At 50.7% G+C, this 22,444-nt stretch overlaps 1 protein-coding gene across 1 annotated transcript; it reads left to right on the forward strand.

Annotated features, from left to right (window-relative positions):
- The first annotated feature begins 14,780 nt into the window (after positions 1-14,780).
- On the forward strand, positions 14,781-21,819 carry RPL35 (ribosomal protein L35). Its single transcript, XM_083160988.1, has 4 exons — positions 14,781-14,904; positions 17,074-17,210; positions 19,075-19,156; positions 21,635-21,819. The coding sequence occupies exons 1-4, from the start codon at positions 14,902-14,904 to the stop codon at positions 21,782-21,784; spliced, it is 372 nt and encodes a 123-aa protein (XP_083017114.1). The 5' UTR covers positions 14,781-14,901; the 3' UTR covers positions 21,785-21,819.
- The last annotated feature ends 625 nt before the right edge of the window (positions 21,820-22,444 follow it).

A 22,444-nucleotide genomic window follows, 5' to 3' on the forward strand; every position in this document is an offset into this window, starting at 1 on the left:
AGGGGTAGGGTGTCAGAGAAAGGAAGAAGAGCAAAAGAGGGACAGAGTTACAAGCAGGAGTAAGAACGTCAGGGAGGGAGAGAGAGAGAAAGATGGGAGCAAGAGTGAGCATGTCAGGGAGAGAATGGGGAGAGAAGGTGCCTGGGAAAGAAAACGAGAGAGTGTCAAAGATGAAGTAAGAGATGGTGTCAGGAAGAGAACGAAAGAGACAGCGCCAGGGAGAGAGAGGAAGCGTGGTGAAAGATGGGGAGGAAAGAGACAGACTGTGGCAGAGTGAGGGTTGAGAAAGAGGGGGCAGGGGTGAAGAGAGCAGAGGAGAGAAAAAAAAGTCAGCAGCAGGGAAGAGAGAGAGGGTGAGAAAAAGAGGAAAGAGGGAAAAAGAAGGGTGAAGAAGGCAAGAGGGGGCAACACAAAAGGGGGAGAGGAGGCAGGTCTCATTCTCACCAGCATTGGTGGGTTCCCTTTCACCAGCGCTGTCCCCTGGGCTCTCCTGCTTTGCAGCTGGGCAGAACACAGTGCATCCCCGAGGACCCCCGCACAGCTGGCCCCTGGCTCTTCTGCTGTGCTATAGAACAGCGCATCCCGGGGACCCACCAATTTTGTAAAAGTAAGTCCCGGCACTCTTTTGGTGTGAAGGCTGCTGGCACCGGGTGTGAAATGGAAGGAGAAAGGTTGCTGGTGCTGGGTGTGAAATATGGGAAGGACGCTGTGTGTGCAGGCTGCTAGCACCAGGTAGGAGATGAATGGAGGGGCAGGGTGCAGGCGCCGGATGGAGGAGGAGGGAAGGGTGCAGCTGTTGGGTGTCCAGGGAGTGAGAAGCGGATGGGGGTGTGCCGCCAGGTGAGAACGGGGAGTGCCACACAGGTTAAGAACCAGGCGGGTTTGGGAGAAGCTTGCCACCGGGTGAGAAACAGGAAGTAAGTGGTGGGGGGTGCCCACCGGTTGAGAAGCTGGGGGGTGCCCGCCAGACAGGTGAGAAGTGGGGGTTGGTGGGAAGCAGGGAGTGCAAGGGGGGTATGCCGAGTAGGTGAGAAGCAAGGGGTGGTGCCCGGGTAAGCAGGCAGGGGGTTTGAGATGCCCGCTGGGCGGGTGCGGGAAGGGGGGGGGTGTGTGGGGAGTTGAGAGGCGGGGGGATGACCGGGTAAGTGGGGGGTGGGGAGGGGGTTGTGAGTGTCCGCCAGATAGGTGAGAAGCGGGTGGGGGGGGGATGTGTGTGGTGAGAAGCAGGAGGGGCCACAGGGTAAGAACAGGGGACAGGGGGTTTCACCGTGTAGGTGAGAGGCAAGGGGGTGCCTGGGTAAGTACAGTAGAAGCAGAGGGGGGATGATGCTGGAGGGGAGATAAGCAGGGGGTTTGGGGTGCCTAGGTAAGAAGGGGGGGGGCGCCGTAAGATGGGTGAGAATTGCGGGGGGTGGCCGGGTCAGGAGATGCTGTCGGGTGAGAAGCGGGTATGCCAGGTAAGAAGCGGGGAGGGGGTGCCCGTCGGGCCGGAAGAAAGGGGTGCCATAGGATAAGAATGGGGGGGGCGTGGGGGGTGCTGCCCGGTGAGAAGCTGGTGGGGTGCCAACCGTACAGGAGAGAGGAAAGGGGGGGGGGAGCCCCTGGCCGGGCGGGTGGGAAGGGGGTGGTGGCGAAGGGTAAGAACGGGAGTGGAGGGTGCAGACGGCCTAGAAGGTGCCCGTCGAGAGGGGGGGGAATTGTGCCGCCGGGATAAGGAATGGGGGTGGGTGGTAAGAACAGAGGTCAGGGGGGAGTGCCCACCGGGCGGGTGGGAAGGGGGTGGTGGCGAAGGGTAAGAACGGGAGTGGAGGGTGCAGACGGCCTAGAAGGTGCCCGTCGAGAGGGGGGGGAATTGTGCCGCCGGGATAAGGAATGGGGGTGGGTGGTAAGAACAGAGGTCAGGGGGGAGTGCCCACCGGGCGGGTGAGAAGCATGGAGGAGGGGGCACCTGGGTAAGTAAGGTAGAAGCAGTGAGGGGCTGCCCCCGGATGGGCGAGAAGCAGGGGGTTTGGGGTGCCTGGGTAAGTAGGGGGAGTGTGCCGCCAGGCAAGTGCGGGGGGTGCCGCCGGGCAGGAGGTTCCATCAGGCGGGGAGGGGGCACGCCAGGTAAAGTGGGGGGTGGTCCGTCGAGCGGGAAGAAGGGGTCGCCACAGGGTAAGAAGGGGTGTGTGTGTGTGCTGCCGCGTGAGATGCTGGTGGGGATGCCGTCAGGAAGCATAGGATTTTGGGTGCCTGGGTAAGTAAAGGGGGGAAGGGGTGCCGCAAGATGGGCGAGAAGCTGGTGGTGTGCCAGCCAGACAGGACAGAGGTAAGGGGGGGGGGGCATGCCCCGGTCGAGTAAGAAGCAGGGAGGATGACCAGGTAAGTGGGGGGGAGGGCGGGGCTCAGGGGGTGAGCAGCCCGTGGGACTTATGGCAGTATGCGCAGGGGGGAGACAGTGTGGGGGCAGTATGCGCAGGGGGGAGACAGTGTGGGGGCAGTATGCGCAGGGGGGAGACAGTGTGGGGGCAGTATGCGCAGGGGGGAGACAGTGTGGGGGCAGTATGCGCAGGGGGGAGACAGTGTGGGGGCAGTATGCGCAGGGGGGAGACAGTGTGGGGGCAGTATGCGCAGGGGGGAGACAGTGTGGGGGCAGTATGCGCAGGGGGGAGACAGTGTGGGGGCAGTATGCGCAGGGGGGAGACAGTGTGGGGGCAGTATGCGCAGGGGGGAGACAGTGTGGGGGCAGTATGCGCAGGGGGGAGACAGTGTGGGGGCAGTATGCGCAGGGGGGAGACAGTGTGGGGGCAGTATGCGCAGGGGGGAGACAGTGTGGGGGCAGTATGCGCAGGGGGGAGACAGTGTGGGGGCAGTATGCGCAGGGGGGAGACAGTGTGGGGGCAGTATGCGCAGGGGGGAGACAGTGTGGGGGCAGTATGCGCAGGGGGGAGACAGTGTGGGGGCAGTATGCGCAGGGGGGAGACAGTGTGGGGGCAGTATGCGCAGGGGGGAGACAGTGTGGGGGCAGTATGCGCAGGGGGGAGACAGTGTGGGGGCAGTATGCGCAGGGGGGAGACAGTGTGGGGGCAGTATGCGCAGGGGGGAGACAGTGTGGGGGCAGTATGCGCAGGGGGGAGACAGTGTGGGGGCAGTATGCGCAGGGGGGAGACAGTGTGGGGGCAGTATGCGCAGGGGGGAGACAGTGTGGGGGCAGTATGCGCAGGGGGGAGACAGTGTGGGGGCAGTATGCGCAGGGGGGAGACAGTGTGGGGGCAGTATGCGCAGGGGGGAGACAGTGTGGGGGCAGTATGCGCAGGGGGGAGACAGTGTGGGGGCAGTATGCGCAGGGGGGAGACAGTGTGGGGGCAGTATGCGCAGGGGGGAGACAGTGTGGGGGCAGTATGCGCAGGGGGGAGACAGTGTGGGGGCAGTATGCGCAGGGGGGAGACAGTGTGGGGGCAGTATGCGCAGGGGGGAGACAGTGTGGGGGCAGTATGCGCAGGGGGGAGACAGTGTGGGGGCAGTATGCGCAGGGGGGAGACAGTGTGGGGGCAGTATGCGCAGGGGGGAGACAGTGTGGGGGCAGTATGCGCAGGGGGGAGACAGTGTGGGGGCAGTATGCGCAGGGGGGAGACAGTGTGGGGGCAGTATGCGCAGGGGGGAGACAGTGTGGGGGCAGTATGCGCAGGGGGGAGACAGTGTGGGGGCAGTATGCGCAGGGGGGAGACAGTGTGGGGGCAGTATGCGCAGGGGGGAGACAGTGTGGGGGCAGTATGCGCAGGGGCGGACAGCGTGGGGGCAGTATGCGCAGGGGCGGACAGCGTGGGGGCAGTATGCGCAGGGGCGGACAGCGTGGGGGCAGTATGCGCAGGGGGGAGACAGTGTGGGGTATTATGTGCAGGGTGGGCAGTGTGGGGACAGGATGTGCAGTGTGGGGTATTATGTGCAGGGTGGGCAGTGTGGGGGCAGTATATGCAGGGTGGGCAGTGTGGGGGCAGTATGTGCAGGGTGGGGTATTATGTGATGGGTGGGCAGTGTGGGGTATTATGTGCAGGGTGGGCAGTGTGGGGACATTGTGGGGGCAGGATGTGCAGGGGGAGACAGTGTGGGGGCAGTATGCGCAGGGGCGGACAGTGTGGGGGCAGTATGCGCAGGGGCGGACAGTGTGGGGGCAGTATGCGCAGGGGCGGACAGTGTGGGGGCAGTATGCGCAGGGGCGGACAGTGTGGGGGCAGTATGCGCAGGGGCGGACAGTGTGGGGGCAGTATGCGCAGGGGCGGACAGTGTGGGGGCAGTATGCGCAGGGGCGGACAGTGTGGGGGCAGTATGCGCAGGGGCGGACAGTGTGGGGGCAGTATGCGCAGGGGCGGACAGTGTGGGGGCAGTATGCGCAGGGGCGGACAGTGTGGGGGCAGTATGCGCAGGGGCGGACAGTGTGGGGGCAGTATGCGCATCGGACAGTGTGGGGGGGGCAGTATGCGCAGGGGCGGACAGTGTGGGGGCAGTATGCGCAGGGGCGGACAGTGTGGGGGCAGTATGCGCAGGGGCGGACAGTGTGGGGGCAGTATGCGCAGGGGCGGACAGCGTGGGGGCAGTATGCGCAGGGGCAGACAGCGTGGGGGCAGTATGCGCAGGGGCGGACAGCGGGGGGCAGTATATGCAGGGTGGGCAGTGTGGGGGCAGTATATGCAGGGTGGGCAGTGTGGGGGCAGTATGTGCAGTGTGGGGTATTATGTGCAGGGTGGGCAGTGTGGGGACAATGTGGGGGCAGGATGTGCAGTGTGGGGTATTATGTGCAGGGTGGGCAGTGTGGGGGCAGTATATGCAGGGTGGGCAGTATGTGCAGGGTGGGGTATTATGTGATGGGTGGGCAGTGTGGGGTATTATGTGCAGGATGTGCAGGGGGGGACAGTGTGGGGGCAGAATGTGCGGGTGGTGGTGCAGGGTAAGAACGGGAGTGGAGGGTGCTGCCGGGCGAGAAGGTGCCCGTCGAAGGAGGGGTGGGGGGTGTTTTGTTCCGCCGGGTAAGGTGGGTGGTAAGAGCAGGTGACGTAGAGGGTGCCCACCGGGCAGGTGAGAGGGAGGGGGTGCCGCTGGGTGTACCTGATACCTGGGATGTCTCACACCCAGTCCGCAGCACATGCTGCTCCTGCCTGCAGTAGGAAAGGAAGGAGGAAATGGAACTCAGTGTACTGACTCCTCCCACTGATCACTGCGGGTCACGTGGGTGTGATGTCATCACAGGTCCTTTAGCCCACTATAATTTAGCATCTACCCTGACATGTCCGAGATTCTTCCTCCCCCTCCGACCTGTGCCTCCTTCCCCTTACATGGAGCAGAGGGGGACTCAGCTGTGATCGTTATTTAGTAACATCAAATTATCATAGCAACCAATCAGATTCCGCCTTTCATTTCTCCACTGCAGCCTAGCAAATAACATAGAATCTGATTGGTGTCTCTCTCTCCTGTATATGTCATACCTTCTAACTAACCCAATTATTGTGGGACAGCACCATAGCCTCTCACTGTACCGATTTAACCCCCTGTACTCATTGTACCAGTTTTTAGGGTACTTGTGTAATATCTGGGCACCCGATTTTTTCATCGCATGCCACTACTTAAGGCATGAGATGGGACCCGATTTTTGGGCTTTTTAGACGATCCTTGTACAATGTAAAAATCGATTGCATGCCATTACAATGGCATGCGATGCGATGTGACGCGACCGACCTGATTTTTACATTGTACCCAATGTTAAATGGCCCCCCAGACCAGATTTTTTATTGTATACCCACCATGATGGTTAATTATTAGGTAAAATGCCCCCCCAATGTTATCGCAACGCCAACCCGAAGCGTGGCGAGCACGCGACGGTCGGTGGTACGCGTCCTCCGACCTTTTCATACCCCCACTATCCACGTCAGCGTGGAGTTGATTTTATATAGTGTGGTGAGTGCAGCGAGCCACCGAGCCCGAAGCGTGGCGAAGTGAAGTGAAGTGATTTATTATTTATTTATTTATTAACAGTTTCTTATATAGCGCATACAAATTCCGCAGCGCTGTACAGAGCATAGTTATGAGCAAACACAAAACAAAATTACATTACAGGACAGTTTAGGACAAGTCCATGGTTAATACAGATAGTTACATCAGGGGACAGGACACTGAAGCAATTATCAGGGTGGCAGTGGTTTATATATTCTAAGAAAGGCACATGAGGACAGAGGGCCCTGCCCGTGAGAGCTTACATTCTAAAGGGGAGGCTTAGACAGACAGGTATAACACAGAAGGGGGAGAGGTGGGCATAAACAGGTTAGGATGAGAGATGGTCAGGTTTTATGCAGGAGTGATGAAGTGATGCGCGTTTCCTCGCGGGGCTCGCCACGCTTCCGGCTCGCTGCGCTCGCCACGCTATATAAAGTGAACTCCACGTCGACGTGGATAGTGGGGGTATGAAAAGGTCGGAGGACGCGTACCGCCGCCGCTCGCCACGCATCGGGTTGGCATTGATCGTGAGGTGGCGTTAACAATGGGGGGCATTTGACATAGTCATTACCCATCAGGGTGGGTGCACAATCAAAAATCAGTTCTGGGGGGGCATTTAATATAGGAATCAGGCATCTGGGTGCCTTTACAATTAAAAATCGGGTCCAATCGCATCGCATGCGATGCGACCGATTTTTGGTTGTACAATGACATAAGATGAAAAAATCGTGCGCCCAGATAATACACAAGTACCGTTTTTAGCTGCAACCAGGCATGCGGCCAGACCACCAACTAAGGGCTGTATTCAATGTGGACGGCGAGGGGTTAAACGTCAGGGATCGCCGACAACAATCCATCCTCGACGTTTAACCCCCGTGCCGGCCGCTCGCCCAATTCTACGTTTCCGGGGGAATCCTTGCTGTCACAGGACACAGAGGATTCCTGCAAACAGTGATGCTTGCGGCTAATGCAGGAAGCCCACTGCATTGCTGCGAGCCTCGATGTTTTAGCTGCCGCACGCGCCATTTCCCCCTTGCTACTAGCGAGGGGGAAACGGCGTGTGCAGGGCGTCAGTTGAATACTGACCCTGCAAGCAAAAAACATTGAATACACCCCTAAGAATCACCTGTGTGTTCCTCCTTGTTGGAATGTGCAGGGCGGAGTAGGGGTCCCGGCCAGGTTGCCTGTTGGTTTGCGTGTCCACAGCAAACAGACGCAGCACATGTGTACTGGAAGTAGTCATGTTATCCCATACCTCCCAACTTTAGTGCAGCAAGAAGAGGGATGCTGCCGAGCACTGAAATGTTTGGGTGTGGCCTTGTGACCAGGACCATGGCCCATGCTAACATGAATCCCACTAGGCCACACCCCGTTTTGCAGCTCTGGGGTCATGGCCAGCGCTGGTCATGCCAATCATAAACGGTACTGGTGTAGTTTCACGGCGCCACCTGATATCGCATGCGATTTGCATACGATTCGATGTGCGATGCAATTTAGCACGTGTTCCTACCCCCACTATCCACTACGGAATGAGGTTGTTGTTATATAGTGTGGCGAGTACAGCGAGCCACCGAGCCCGAAGCGTGGCAAGCGTACACGGATTGCGTGACATGTATTCACTGAGCCCGAAGCGTGGCGAGCATGTCCCCTCGCGGGGCTCGCTGCGCTCCCCACACTATATAAAATCAACTCCATGCCGTAGTGGATAGTGGGGGTATGAACATGTACTAAATCGCATCGCATGCAAATCGGATGCAAATCTCATGCGATATCGCATGCGATTTACTGGCGCCGTAAAACTACACAAGTACCGTGAAAACATTGGGGGTGGATCACAGGGGTTATGGTATAGCGGGACGATCGGGTGTAGATCGACCATATTATAGCCAACCACCCTTAGTCGATCCCTCTAAGTTAGACGACTAAAGATAATCGGCGGACGCTAGATCAGCAGTAACACTAGTTAGACGCCAACGGGTGATCGGTGGGACCATGGTAGGCGGTAAAATAGTCGACAGCAGTTTTTTCTTTTGGTGCCGGTCATGCTTCAGGCACACTGTTCCGTTCTAACTCTATGTCCACTTGGATAGCAAAAGTATGATCCAAGTGGACCGGCACCAAAAAGTCCTGAAAAATTCCTGTCAACCTGATATGCTTAAAATGACTCACAATCGATCAGACATTGACCTCGCCATCAGATATCACCCTATGGTTGTTTAGAATGTCCATCAGATCAGTGGAACTGCATCTGGCAGAACAGTCCCCAACACCGACATGGCTACTGATACGTGACCTCGCCCCTTCCCCGTGAAGTCTTGCCCCTAAATATTTGGCACGTTCCTTCTGAACACACAATTCCCTTTCTGGCACAGGGAACCAAAATGTCTAGTTACGGCACTGGCTGCTGCCTTGGAAAGAGTTGGTCTGTCAGTTATAAGGAGCATGCAGCTGTACCCCTGCAGCTACTACCACAGTCAAATCTTGTTGTTTTTTTTCCATTTAAAGTCACTCTACACCCAGGAGATGTGGCTTACCCCCTGCCTCTTCTCCGTACCCTGTGTGTGTCTACCCACCACCACCCTCCACTATCCCCTCTGGCGGCTGTGGCCTACTTCCTGAGTCTCCACACTCCCCACATACTTCCTTTCTGCCCCCCACATCTGCCTGTCGGTTGGTGTATATGTGTCAGTGTCTGTGTGTCAGTGTGTCATTTGTCTATCAGTGTGTCAGCATGCTAGCATTTGTCTGCATGTCCGTGTGTCAGAATCCATCTTTCAGCATCTGTGTGTCAGTGTCTGTGTGTTAGCAGCTGTCTGTGTCAATATTTCAGCATATATTTGTTAGTATCAGCATCTGCATGTCAGTGCGTCATCATCAGTATGTGAGCGTTGGCATGAAGAGAAGTCTGATGGCATATAAGTGGCATGAGGAGGAGTCTAATGGCGTGATAATACAATTTGGAGAGGTCTGATGGCATAATAGTGGCATACAGAAGAGTCTAATGGCATTAAAGAGGCATGGGAAGGAGTTAGATGGCATAATAGTGGCATGTGGAGGAGGTCATATCATATGTGCTATAACAATCCTTGGCATGTATGAAAGCAGATAACATAGGGGGTTATTCTGGTTCACTACTTCTGGCAAATTCCTTCTTAAATGGACAAAACCATGTGCACTGCAGGTGGGGAAGATGTAACATGTGCAGAGAGAGTTAGATTAGGGTGAGTTATTTTGTTTCTGTGCAGGGAAAATACTGGCTGCTTTATTTTTACACTGCAATATAGATCTCACAACAAAAACGGTGGGCGCACCCATAGAAATGCTGCCCGGCCCCAATCCGGAGAAAAACATGCAGCCGGAAAGTAAGTCCTTAATCATGGAAGGATTTTTCCTCTGTGTGGGCACTTATACACATACGCCTGGAATTCGGGTAGGGGGGTACGTTTGGAGGTGCGGCTTTAACCTAAATATACAAAGCCTAGCGAGCAGGACTGAACAAGGCTCTTAGGTGGATGGGGGAGAGAGGGAGGGGCCACTTCCTGACAAGTAATAGGATGAGAGATTGAGAAAGTGAGAGATTTGGTAAGAAATCCCCAGTTTTTTTATTGTTGTTAAAGCGGCGATCATTTACACTGCAAAAACAAATTGGGTTTGCAGTGTAAATGATTGCTGCTTTAAAAAAAATAGAGATTTCTTCCCATATCGCTCTCTTTCTGAATCATCCTATTACATTTACCGTACCCCCTGATGTCAGAACCCAATCCCTATCGAGAGGACAAATCTCCCATGTTTTACAGAATCCTGGGGCTAGTCGTTTCTTCTTCAAAGAAGTTTCAATCCAGTCTATGTTTTGTTTTGTTTTTATCACCGTTGTTACAGACAATAGAATTGGGAATATGACAATATTCAATGAGGATCAATCCACAATTTTCTAAATTTTCCAGAAATAATCAACATATATTATAGGTAAAGTAAAATATAATACAAAAGCCATGGCGACAGGGGGGGTCAAGGGGGACAAGTGGAAACTTCGGTGATGATATAACAATAAATTAGACAATGATTTATAAAAAACTATTGGGCCTTATTCTAGTTCACTCTTTCTGACAAAATCCTTCTTAGATGGACAAAACCATGTGCACTGCAGGGGGGCAGATGTAAAATGTGCAGAGAGAATTAGATTTGGGTGAGTTATTTTGTTTCTGTGCAGGGTAAATACTGACTGCTTTATTTTTACACTGCAATATAGATCTCACTTTGAAGTAAAACCCCACCCAAATCTAATTCTCTCTGCACAAGTTACATCTGCCCCACCTGCAGTGCACATGGTTTTGTCCATCTAAGAAGGAATTTGTCAGAAAGAGTGAACTAGAATAACCCTCTATATCGTGTGTAAAGGATATTGCGATTTTTACTAAGGAAAAAGAGAAGTTGCCAAAAATAATTAGTAAAGCCTTAGCATACAGAACAACATGCAAACCACAAAAAAAAAAAAAAAATACTAATTCGATATTACCTAATAGATATCAACTTCGAGATATCCAAATAACTAACTAACTAAATAACAGTCCGCTCCTCGTTCCAAGCCATCTACCCATCCATGGACCCATCCAGCCATCCAGCAGAGAATACAAGGGAGAGAAAGAAAGAGGGGGGAACAGAATCTGGAGAAAGAGTGCACAAATAGAGGGGGTCTCAGGAAATATGATATCTAAATGGTGACAGGGGTCTTATTCTGGAGGAGTTGTAGTTTATACCATACTTGCCGACTTTTAAAATATCCTATCCGGGAGAAGCCCGGAGAGGACAGCCGGATCTCCAGGGCGGGGACGGGGCTGATGACTCAAAACACCCGCCCTCAATCCATGGAAATGCCGCTATTCGCGGGTCGGAGGCGGGGCTAAAATGATGCAAAATGACACGATTTGCATCTTTTTAGTCCCACCCCTTGCCGTGGACCCATGGACCCGTGGAACGGAAGGTGGTGCAGGGGCTCCCAACACTAGAATAGGGCTGCGGTCATAGATTCCTTGTGAAGGGACGTCTCTAGCCAATCCATAGTAAATAGGAAGAGCAGCCTATATGTGGCCATCTCCAGGGAGGGGGCTTGGGTGTGAATCCACTGCTGCAGAATGTCTTTTCTGTCAACAGCTGATGACGTTTTTTGTCATGTTTGGGGACAGAGGACTGGTCCGCAATGTATTCAAACAACGCCCGAGCGTCATTGCTCATATCCAGTCTATGTTAAAAAAAATGTCTGTAACTATATTTTTGTTTATATTTCTTTTAATATCTTTTACACATAATAGTAAGTCATATGCTATTGTAATATTACATGTTGCAGAATTACAAAATCAGTTTTAGTGATGTTCATGTATTGGAGTGAACGGTGTGTACCCAGTGACAACAGGATGGAGTAACAGCTGCATTCGGCAACATGGCAATATTTATTTATCAACAGTTTCTTATATAGTGCACACATAGGCCCTTATTCAGATCTGATCGCAGTACAAATTTGTTTGGAAAATGGGCAAAACCATGTGCACTGCAGGTGGGGCAGATGTAACATGTGCAGAGAAAGTAAAATTTGGGTGGGGAGTGTTGAAACTGAAATAAATATTGCAGTGTAAAAATAATGCAGCCAGTATTTACCCTGCACAGAAACAAAATAACTCACACAAATCTAACTCTCTCTTCACATGATACATCTGCCCCACCTGCAGTGCACATGGTTTTGCCCATTTTGAGAACAAATTTGTACTGCGATCAGATCTGAATAAGGGCCATATTCCGCAGCGCTGTACAGAGAATATTAGAACATCAGTCCCTGCCCCAGTGGAGCTTACAATCTATATAACCTAGCACATGTACACGCACACACAGATATTCTATGGTTAAGGTTGTTGCATACCTCCCAACTGTCACGATTACAGCGGGACAGTCCCGATTTTCGGGTCCTGTCCCGCTGTCCCACCCGCGGCAGGCATTGTCCCGCTGCGGGGGGTGGCAGTTGGGAGACCCCCCAATCTAGTAGAATAGACGCTGTGCGCATGCGCACAGCATCTATTCTCGTATGAAAATGAGGTAGCGGCTAATTAGCATAAGCCGCACCCCCTTTTCGGGCGCTCACGCGGCTTCGCCGCGCGAGTGTCCCTATTTCATCTGGACTGTTGTTGGGAGCCAAATAACTAACTAGTATATATTTTTGGGATTGTGGCAGGAAACCGGAGTACCCAGAGTAAACCCACGCAAGCACGGGTAGAATATACAATGCCAATCCCGGGTCATTTTTTAAATCCCGGGATTGGCCACACTAGTTGTAGGTCTATGAAAATAGTGAAGAGATGTGGCGCCCTCTAGTGTAGTATTTAGTTAACAAATGTAATTAATACACATTTTCTAATTCACATCTACCACAAAATATAATTAATTGTGATTTGAAAATAATCACTCACTGTTTTCTTAAACAACAAGTGGTTATTATGTGCAAAAATAGTGTTATACTGATAAATAATTAATGTATAAATGAAGTACGTGCTCATCAATGTGCTAAAGATTCCGGTACTTGTTTCCTAGCACGGCGCCCGTCGTACTCCATCTCATACCTTAAGTAAAGGTAACTTAAGGTGTGCGATCAATGCGATGGACGCGATTTTCTGTTAATTACCGAGCTTTATTGCCGGTAATAAGAAAATCGCGTTGATCGCGTCCATCGCATGCCATTATAATGGCATGCGATGCGATCGACGCGATCAACGCGATTTTACATAGGAAACAATGGGAAATGGGCCAATGTGCCCAATTTCTCATTGTATATGCACCCTATTGGTTTTTAGGTATGTGAAATGTCCCCCCATTGTTAACGCCACCCACTATTGACGCCAACCCGAAGCGCGGCGAGTGCAGCGAGCCCGCTAGGGGCGGCAGTACGCGTCCTCCGACCTTTTCATACCCCCACTATCCACGTCGGCGTGGAGTTGATTTTATAAAGTGTGGCGAGCGCAGCGAGCCACCGAGCCCGAGGCGTGGCGAGCGCAGCGAGCCCCGCAAGGGGACGTGTATACCTGTGAAGTTATGCGTGTCCCCTCGCTTCGGGCTCGGTGGCTCGCTGCGCTCGCCACACTTTATAAAATCAATGGGGGTATGAAAAGGTCGGAGGACGCGTACCGCCGCCCCTTGCGGTCTCGCTGCTCTCGCCACGCTTCAGGTTGGCGTCAATAGTGGGGTGGCGTTAACAATGGGGGGATATTTCAGCAATATGGGGGGGATGCAATTAAATTTGGTTGCATGCGATGCGATCAACGCAATTTTTTCAGTCCCTATCCTTGCGATAAAACTAAATGAATTGCTGACTTGGCTAAGGGTTTGATCGCTATTGTGCAATCCGTTCAATGATCAAATGGCTGCGCATGCATACATATCACAGCACGCATGCGTACATATCACAGCACGCATGCAAACAGATCACAGCACGCATGCGTACAGATCACAGCACGCATGCGTACATATCACAGCACGCATGCGTACATATCACAGCACGCATGCGTACATATCACAGCACGCATGCGTACAGATCACAGCACGCATGCGTACAGATCACAGCACGCATGCGTACATATCAAAGCACGCATGCGTACAGATCACAGCACGCATGCGTACAGATCACAGCACGCATGCGTACAGATCACAGCACGCATGCGTACAGATCACAGCACGCATGCGTACAGATCACAGCACGCATGCGTACAGATCACAGCACGCATGCGTACAGATCACAGCACGCATGCGTACAGATCACAGCACGCATGCGTACAGATCACAGCACGCATGCGTACAGATCACAGCACGCATGCGTACATATCACAGCACGCATGCGTACAGATCACAGCACGCATGCGTACAGATCACAGCACGCATGCGTACAGATCACAGCACGCATGCGTACAGATCACAGCACGCATGCGTACAGATCACAGCACGCATGCATACATATAATAGCACGCATGCGTACAGATCACAGCACGCATGCGTACATATCATAGCACGCATGCGTGAGCTAAAATAGCGACAGAAATATAAAAGCACATTAATTGTAGCTACTTGGCTGCGCAGCTGCAAAGCCAGTCACCGGACGATGGCCATCGACCATCGATGTTTAGAAACATCGATGGTGTGTGGCCGATGTCAAATAGTTTTGACATTGATGGGGTAGAGCCAGGTGGTTTCTCACCACTGATGTCAATCCTAAACGAATAGTTTTGTTTTTTTCCTGGGACACAGAGCAAACCCGCCTAGGACACCTGTGAAGCCCCACCCCCCTATTCTGATTGGCCCACGGACCAATCAGTCAAAGACAATGGATGACCATCGATATGTAAAAAACATTGATGGTCATCAATGGCATAGTTTTGCACCATCGATGGCCAGTTGCACTTCTGCCATTGCAGCGAGCCCGCAAGGAGCTTTGTTGCGCTCGCCATGCTGCCTGGGTCCGGCCAGTCGGGATCCCGACTTCGGGCTAATGACTGTCGGGATCCCGACTGTCGGACCCCTGTACCACACCCCCCGGGCAGTGGATCCCACCCAGATTGCATTGCAAATGAGGTCCTATGGTAAATGGGCCCCCATGTCTTAAGTCAAAATGGGGGGGAAAAAGAAGCATTTTCATTTAAGAAATCACTAGAGATATTGTTAAATTAAGACTCAATCCATGCCAGTGAGGATCTTGGTAATAATAATAATAATAATAATACTACACTCCTAGTATTGTGCTGTGATCACATTGCATTATATTACTGATGTTCTCTTCGGAATGTACCATCGCACAGTCTCCCCCCCTCCACCCCTCACAGCGTCATTCTATTGGGAGCGGCCGTCACCCGGAAGTACTCTGCAGCAGGCTGCCCCCTCCCTTTCCTCTGGTAGCCGGCGGTGATAATGGTGAGTGAGAACCTTTGCTCTGGGACAATCCGCTTCCATCCTCGGGTCTGGGGGTCTCTGTCTGACGGTAACATACCGCCGGGCTGGGGCAGGGAGTGTGCGGGGTGCGGCGGGGTCTGTATTGCTCCGGTACAGGGTGGGGATTGGGGGAGGAATGTGTGTTTATAAGGCCTCCCTATGTATCCGTGTAAGGCAAGGGTGTCATGGCCGCTGACGTAGTGACCCCGTACTGCTCGGTACCTGGATCCCATGGTGAGGTGTAGGAGCTGGGGGCTGGGGCAGCTGTATGACCACACGGAGGTGCTCAGTACCAGCAAGCCCTGGCAGAGCTTGCTGGGCTGTGTAGTGCCACACAAGGTCTTCCTCTGCTGTAGCACTACAGATCCCAGCATGGCCTGCCCCTTCTGTGTGTGATGTGTACGGTTGGCACTGCGTGGGGTTACCGTTGCCCCATCACACTGTATGGACATAGTAGGTAGCTATGGTGCTTGGAAACCGTTAGTAAGGAGTCAGCCCCACCACATCACCTGGATTCTGATGTTATGTAACCTATAAGGGGAATAGATTGGGGCAGTGGTTTTCCAGTCTCTCTAGCTACAGTTCTACAGCACAGGTCACTTAGTACCTCGGTCAAGTGGATTTAACCCTTTGAGGGCCAAAGGAATTTGTCAAAATAGATGTGAAAATTGGCAAGCAAAATTTAGTAAAGAGGCTCTTCTTACCAGCAGACGAACGGCTTTCCCGGCGATGATACGGGAGCGCGCAGCAGCGCTCGTCGCCGAGCCGTACGCACTGGATGGCTTTCAGCTGAAATCCACCCAGTGTGTATGGGCCTCAAAACTTAAATTAAGCTAACCTTACACGAGGTCCAAGTCTGGGAACTATGGCACCAGTGTGACCCATTTGGTGATGGGTTGTCAGTGAGATGCTTAACTGAAAAAGGTGAGCCCATTGTGTACTCTTGGGCCACATTGTGTACACATGGACAGATCACTTAAGGCCCATACACACTGGGTGACTTTGGGTGACAAAACAGCATGTTTGAGCGGCTTTCAGCTCAAAGCCGCCCAGTGTGTATGGCCCGGCGATGAGCGCTGCTGAGCACTCCTGCAACATTGCCGGGAAAGCCGTTCATCTGCTGGTTATGCTGATGTCCCCCCCTCCGTCGGCACCAGGCAGGGGGAAAGCCGCCCAGTGTGTATGGACGCTCATCTGCTGGTTATACCATTTAGTTTGTAACTAGAAGCCTACATGTTATAACACCTGTTATTGGTTGCGTTTAATTGGATGGGAAAATATAAAGAATATTACATGAAACTGTACTGGTTTCCTTTTTGTGTATTTAATAAATATATTTATGTTCTATCACTTGCTACAAATGAGTGCAACAGTTAAAAGCTCAGCTTTCATGTCACTAAGTACATTGTGAGAAGTCAAATGAGGCCAATCGCACCAGTGGACATTGCAAGCTTTCCCTTGCACCCCATATCAATGCACGGTTAATTTTATGTCAGTGGTAGTGTATATGGCTGTTTGTAGCCAAGCATTGCGTGAGACCCCCATATACCTAGCTGAGGTATCGCATGTGACACCTTGGCAACTAGGATTGCATACGATGTATCCTTATGGCAGTCAAGACGATCTCTGGACATTGTGTATGGGACTGTGCATCGGCTTGCAATTGGAAGTAAGTAACCACAGCCAGCTTGAAGAACACAGGTTTTCGGGAACTGTAGAGCCAGACCCCCGTTCTCACTGCTAGGCAAATTCCCAGGCTGTAGCAGGGTTGGAGACCTGGAAATTTCGACATGCGTCGAACCGTTCATGCTGAGAAAAAACCATGTTAAAAGGCAAATTACTGGGTTGACATACCTGACCCGGGAATTCGCTGAGAACGGGGTATTGCATACGATATAACACTTTTGCATGATTTATCGGCCCGATGGGTTGCATTGCTCAAAAGAGCCAATATCGTACTAGTGTATGGGCCTTTAGAATTACTATGACTAGTATTTAGCCAGATGCATATTTAACAAAGGCTGTAAACATTTCAGTTTATTATATACACTTGTCTTGCATTTAAAATACATTGCCTTCATTTCACTGTTCAGGATGGGTGTTATTTTACTTAATTGAAATGTTTTTTTTTTTTTGTTTAATGTTTTACAGGCAAAAATTAAGGCCCGAGACTTGCGCGGTAAGAAAAAGGAGGAGCTGTTGAAGCAGCTGGATGACCTCAAAGTAGAACTGTCACAGCTTAGAGTTGCTAAGGTGACAGGAGGTGCAGCCTCAAAGCTCTCCAAGATGTGAGTATCTCAATGGTAGACCTTGCCTTAGCTTTCTGAATTGTAGTCATTGGCTAATTTCTTATATGCACCTGGTATCTGTAATGGCCTAAGCTCTTATCTCTGAGCTGGTAGTCAGGTAACCCTCTCTGCTATTTAGCCAGTGGAGGTTCATATAGGCAGTTACTGCTAGAATTACCTATATTAAAAAGTTGCCTGTGGCCATTTACACCCCTTCTCCAGTTACCGCCATGTGGTGATCTCTACACACATTTTACAGCTGGTACAATAGGGACACTGAATGCTTATGGTAGCTACAAACCATTGGGGCTAATTTCCTCCTTAATACTACCACTAGAGGGTGCAAAAAGGAGTCATTAAATTGTTGCTCCATTTAGACACCAGTTGGCCAGAGATTACTTTTTCTTGCAGCCTCCTGAGTTAGAAGAACACGTGTGTAAGGTCCATGGTTTGGCTGTTCTAACCATTGCTTTTGATGGATCTAGCTGTTTTGAGCAACGAAACCTGGAGAGGGAGGGGGGGTGTGCACAACCGCTGCTTCTGGGGGGGGGGGGGGGGGGCGGCTTGGGGGGCATACCCGCTGCTCCAGCGAGGGGGCGGTGCAGGCAGACCTGCTAATCATGGGGATGTGTGTGTCATACGCACAGCTCAAGGGGGGGAGGAGGGGGCTTGGGGGGCATACCTGCTGCTCCAGCGAGGGGGTGGTGCAGGCAGACCTGCTCATCCAGGGGATGTGCGTGTCATACGCACAGCTCAAGGGGGGGGGGGGGTTGTGCAGGCATACCTGGCGGATCAGCAGACGATGAGCGTCTTGCTAGGAAGATCAGCCTAGCAGCAGCATTTAAAATGGATTGTAGTGTCGAGAGTCTGTTCTTGGGAAGACCAGTTAGGAGACTATTGCAATAATCAGTGCATGGATAAGAGATTTAGTAGTGTCTTGTGTGAGATATGGTCGTACTTTGGATATGTTTTTTAGATGCAAGTAACATGATTTGGAGACAGATTGAATGTGGTGAAGAAAGGACAGTTCAGATTCAAAGCAACGAGCTTGTGGGGTAGGGTAGATTGTCGAGTTGTCAACAGCGATGGAGATATCAGGATGGTAACTGTTCTTAGTTGGCGGGAATATAAGTAATTCCGTTTTGGAAATATTGAGTTGGCGAGAAGACATCCAAGATGAGATGGCAGAGACATTCAGAGACTCAGCCCAAAACCACTGGTGACAACTCTGGGGTTGATAGATTTGAGTATCATCCGCATATAAGTGATACTGAAATCCGAAAGAGCTGATTAGTTTGCCAAGAGAGGAGGTATAGATTGGAAAAAGCAGAGGACCTAAGTCTGAGCCTTGCGGAACTCCGACTGACAGAGGTAGAAGCGAACAGTGAAAGAGCGGTCAGATAGGTAAGATGTGAACCAGGAAAGGGCTGTATCATTAAGACCGAGGGAGTGTAGTGTTTGTAAGAGAAGAGTGTGATCCAGTGTCACACAGCAGAAAGATCTAGAAGAATAAGTAGTGAGTAATGGGCATTAGACTTAGCAGTTACCAGATCATTCACCACTTTAGTCAGTGCTGTCGCAGTGGAGTGTTGAGTGCAAGCCTGACTGAAGCGGGTCTAATAGGGTGTGAGTTAAAGTTTGTGAGGCGAGAGTAGACAAGTCTCTCCAGTAGCTTGGAGAGGAATGGGAGCTGAGATACTGCTTGTAATATTGTTTCATGTACTTATGAATAGAGTTTTAGTTTGGTAAATGACTGAGCGGTCTGTGTCATAGTTGCCTATACCGAACCACACAAAACAAAAATTGGTTTTAATTCTTTGTGAAGCTTACATTTATGCCTCTTTTTTTTTTTCTCTCCTTTCAGTCGTGTTGTCCGCAAGTCCATTGCCAGAGTCCTGACTGTAATCAACCAGACACAAAAAGAAAACTTAAGGAAGTTTTACAAAGTGAGTGTTCATTTTGCCTCTTTATGATAAAGTGCAAACTCTCATTTACCTGTAAGCATTGCCCCAAAATACCCATAATCACAGCAGGATGTGTCACGAAGTGCGATAGTGGAACAGTTCTATTGGTTAAGATGTCTTTGCTCGTGCTGAGAAAGCTGTTCCCGCAAATGTATAGCACTGTCCTTATGCTGTCACTGCAGGATGCAGGTGTGAACATGAGCAGGAAAGGGATCTTCAGAGCGAAAAATAGGTTTTGGTAGTTGGATAAACTGCACAATTAGTGTCCTCTCCCATTATATGGGAACAGAACTATGCTGCGGGCTGTAAGAATTCATATGCACTTCGGTATTGTGTATTTAGTGCTACGGCTGAAGTTATGACGTTACCGAAACAATTTCATCTTTGAAGAATAAGGTTACACAATTTGTTATTGTAGTGTAAATTCTTCACGTGATCTGTAAATATAACCTTTGGTACTTGTGAGTTATCCGGGCTCCCGATTTTTTGATTGTATGCCTTAAGTTAAGGCATACAATCAGATGCGATGCGATATCGCATCGCATCCGACCATCGGATGCGATGACCCGATTTTTCCATAGGAATCAATGTTAAAATGGACTGAGTCCATTTTAACATGGAATTCAATGGGAAAAAGGGGTCCTTTTCATACCCCTACTATCCAAGTGGGCATGGAGTTTGATATAAATCTGTGGCGAGCGTAGCGAGCCACCGAGCCCGAAGCGTGGCGAGCGAAGCGTGGCGAGCGAAGCGAGCCCCGCGAGGGGACTGTATTCCGTGTCCCCTCGCGGGGCTCGCTACGCTCGCCACGCTTCGGGCTCGGTGGCTCGCTACGCTCGCCACAGGTTTATATCCAACTCCATGCCCACTTGGATAGTAGGGGTATGAAAAGGACCCGATTTTCCCATTGAATTCCATGTTAAAATGGACTCAGTCCATTTTAACATTGATTCCTATGGAAAAATCGGGGCATCGCATCCGATGGTCGCATGCGATGCGATGTCCCGATCCGACCCGATTTAAAAATCGGACGCCCGGATAACTCATAAGTACCTAACCTTTTAGTGTTCCTGTACACTGTCGGCAAGCGCTGTATTTGGTTTTGAGGTGTCGCAAGACAGTCACCCAGCGCTGCAATCTTTGTGGCTGCAGTGTGAATTAGTTCTTGCTATAGTAACGTACACCAGGCGGCGGTCTACTCTCCCCTGTGTAAAGGTGTGTAACGCTGCTTGGTGAATACATTGTGTAACTAATGCAGTATGTTCCAGGTGCAAATCTTGGCTATACCTGACTATGGAGGAGATGTATGATGCGGTGACAGATTGGAGAAGCTTTATATACTGCACTTGATAAATTGTTACTGCAAAGCTGACTAGTTGCTACTGGCATTTCTCCACAGCTTCATATGTGCCTCCACCCTAATGGTGGCAGTTTATTTACCTTTTTCATGTCTGTATCAACCTTCCAGTTTGATTGAAACCTTTCTTGTGGAAGTTGCATATTTCTGTTGTGGATATTTGTACATAAATATTACAAGCCGGATACGTGCAGAAAGGGGACAAATGTAGAAGTGACTAATTCGGCGACATGTTCTGAAGAGGTTTCCTTCCATTGGATGCAAGGAAGGCCTTTGAAACAAACCTATGCTTCTCTCTCTCAAATGCGTGTGCTACCGCAATGTATTGTAGGGAAGTGTAGCGATGGTCATCCTATACGGACGTGCCAAGTCATGCGATAGCAGTATGTAAAGGCAATCGTAGTTGGTACCAATATACTGTGATGTCTTGGAAAAGTACAGAATCGCATCATCTCTAATCTGGCTCTGTTGCTCATGGCAAGGTGAAGTGAATTACAGTACATTAGTGATTGCTGATGGGACATTCAATTTCCAAAGTTGTACAGACATTCAACGTTCTCTATACCATACCTCCCAACATTCTTGGAAAGGAAGTTGTGATTGCTCCGTGCCTTCCTGAAAAGGGGTGTGACTTCAGGTGAATGCATGTGATCATGAGTCACGCCCAGTTTCCCATCAACCTTGGGTGCTTATTGATCGTGACCATATACCAACACAAAAGTGGAGTATTTCAGCACGATAATGTACAATGTCATTCGTCCCAGGAGCTGGTTTGAGGAGTGTTCCACTGAATGGTGCGGCCTTACCATGTTTGCCTGGACCCAATTGTGTATTTGTGATGTGACAGAGCTCCATTCACACCCAAGATCCTGCACCTACAAATATTGTCACTCTGGGAGGGCATGTGGCAGTTTGGTGTCTGTCTGCTAATTAAGCTTAATAAAGCAACTAAAATGTTTTTGTAACCCCTAGCAACCTTTGTGTTTCACCTCTTCCCTGAACCGATGATGGTGACCTAGATAGAGGCTATGAGCGATAGTTCTTACAAGTATCTGATATTTTCCAGCCTTCACAAAAGTGTATAACTGATTCTTTCTTAACAGGGCAAGAAGTACAAGCCTTTGGATTTGAGGCCCAAGAAGACCAGAGCACTCAGACGCAGGCTCAACAAGCACGAGGAGTCTCTCCGGACCAAGAAGCAGCAGAGAAAAGACCGTCTGTACGCCGTGCGCAAGTTTGCTGTCAAGGCATAAGCCATGTCCTAAATAAAATCTTTTCGCTAACTGAATCGCTGTAGTCTTTCAATGTAAAAGCCTCAGAATCGTCTGAGGTCGATGAGGAGGTGTCTGGCACAAAGCTGCTTTGGAGTTATTTGCAGTACAATCAATCACGTGACTAGATATATTATCCACTGTAATAAAGGCTGAGGGAGGAATCGGTGCTCTGCCTGCTGATAGTCACTAGGTTTTACGTTTCTTATACAGCGCAGCAAATTCCGTTGTTCCTTACAGTTGGACATACAGATTAAACAAAACTGGTTAATAACAAACGGTAATAGAGGTAAGAAGGCCCTTTAAGCTTGCAATCTATAGCTCCCCGACAAAGCACTTTGAAGTGTGGCAGTGTTCGGCTGTGCTGACATTACATTTGTGATCTGTTATTTTGACAGGCCAATAACTAGTGACGGAAAAATCTGCCAAAATGTCAGTGGAGGTTATATTGAGGATTGATAATGCGGCCATATTCCGCTATAGTAAATATCCTTTTGTGCACCTGACAAACCGTGGCAGGCTTGGCTGTTAATATTGCAGTAGGCTGGCAGTAATGTGAAAGCGATATGTCCCCCTCCTGCTGCCTGGAATCTGTAGACATAGTGCATCTAAAGGTGGGCATACATCAAGCCTTTTTGGGCC

Source organism: Crinia signifera, chromosome 9, assembly GCF_055691185.1.
Source record: "Crinia signifera chromosome 9, ASM5569118v1, whole genome shotgun sequence".
Lineage (NCBI taxonomy): Eukaryota > Metazoa > Chordata > Amphibia > Anura > Myobatrachidae > Crinia > Crinia signifera.

Bases quoted from the DNA above. Each gene is read 5' to 3' on its own strand.
- RPL35 (XM_083160988.1), top strand. The intron at 17,211-19,074 runs GTGAGTATCTCA...CTCTCCTTTCAG, and splicing joins GCCTCAAAGCTCTCCAAGAT to TCGTGTTGTCCGCAAGTCCA. The intron at 19,157-21,634 runs GTGAGTGTTCAT...CTTTCTTAACAG, and splicing joins ACTTAAGGAAGTTTTACAAA to GGCAAGAAGTACAAGCCTTT.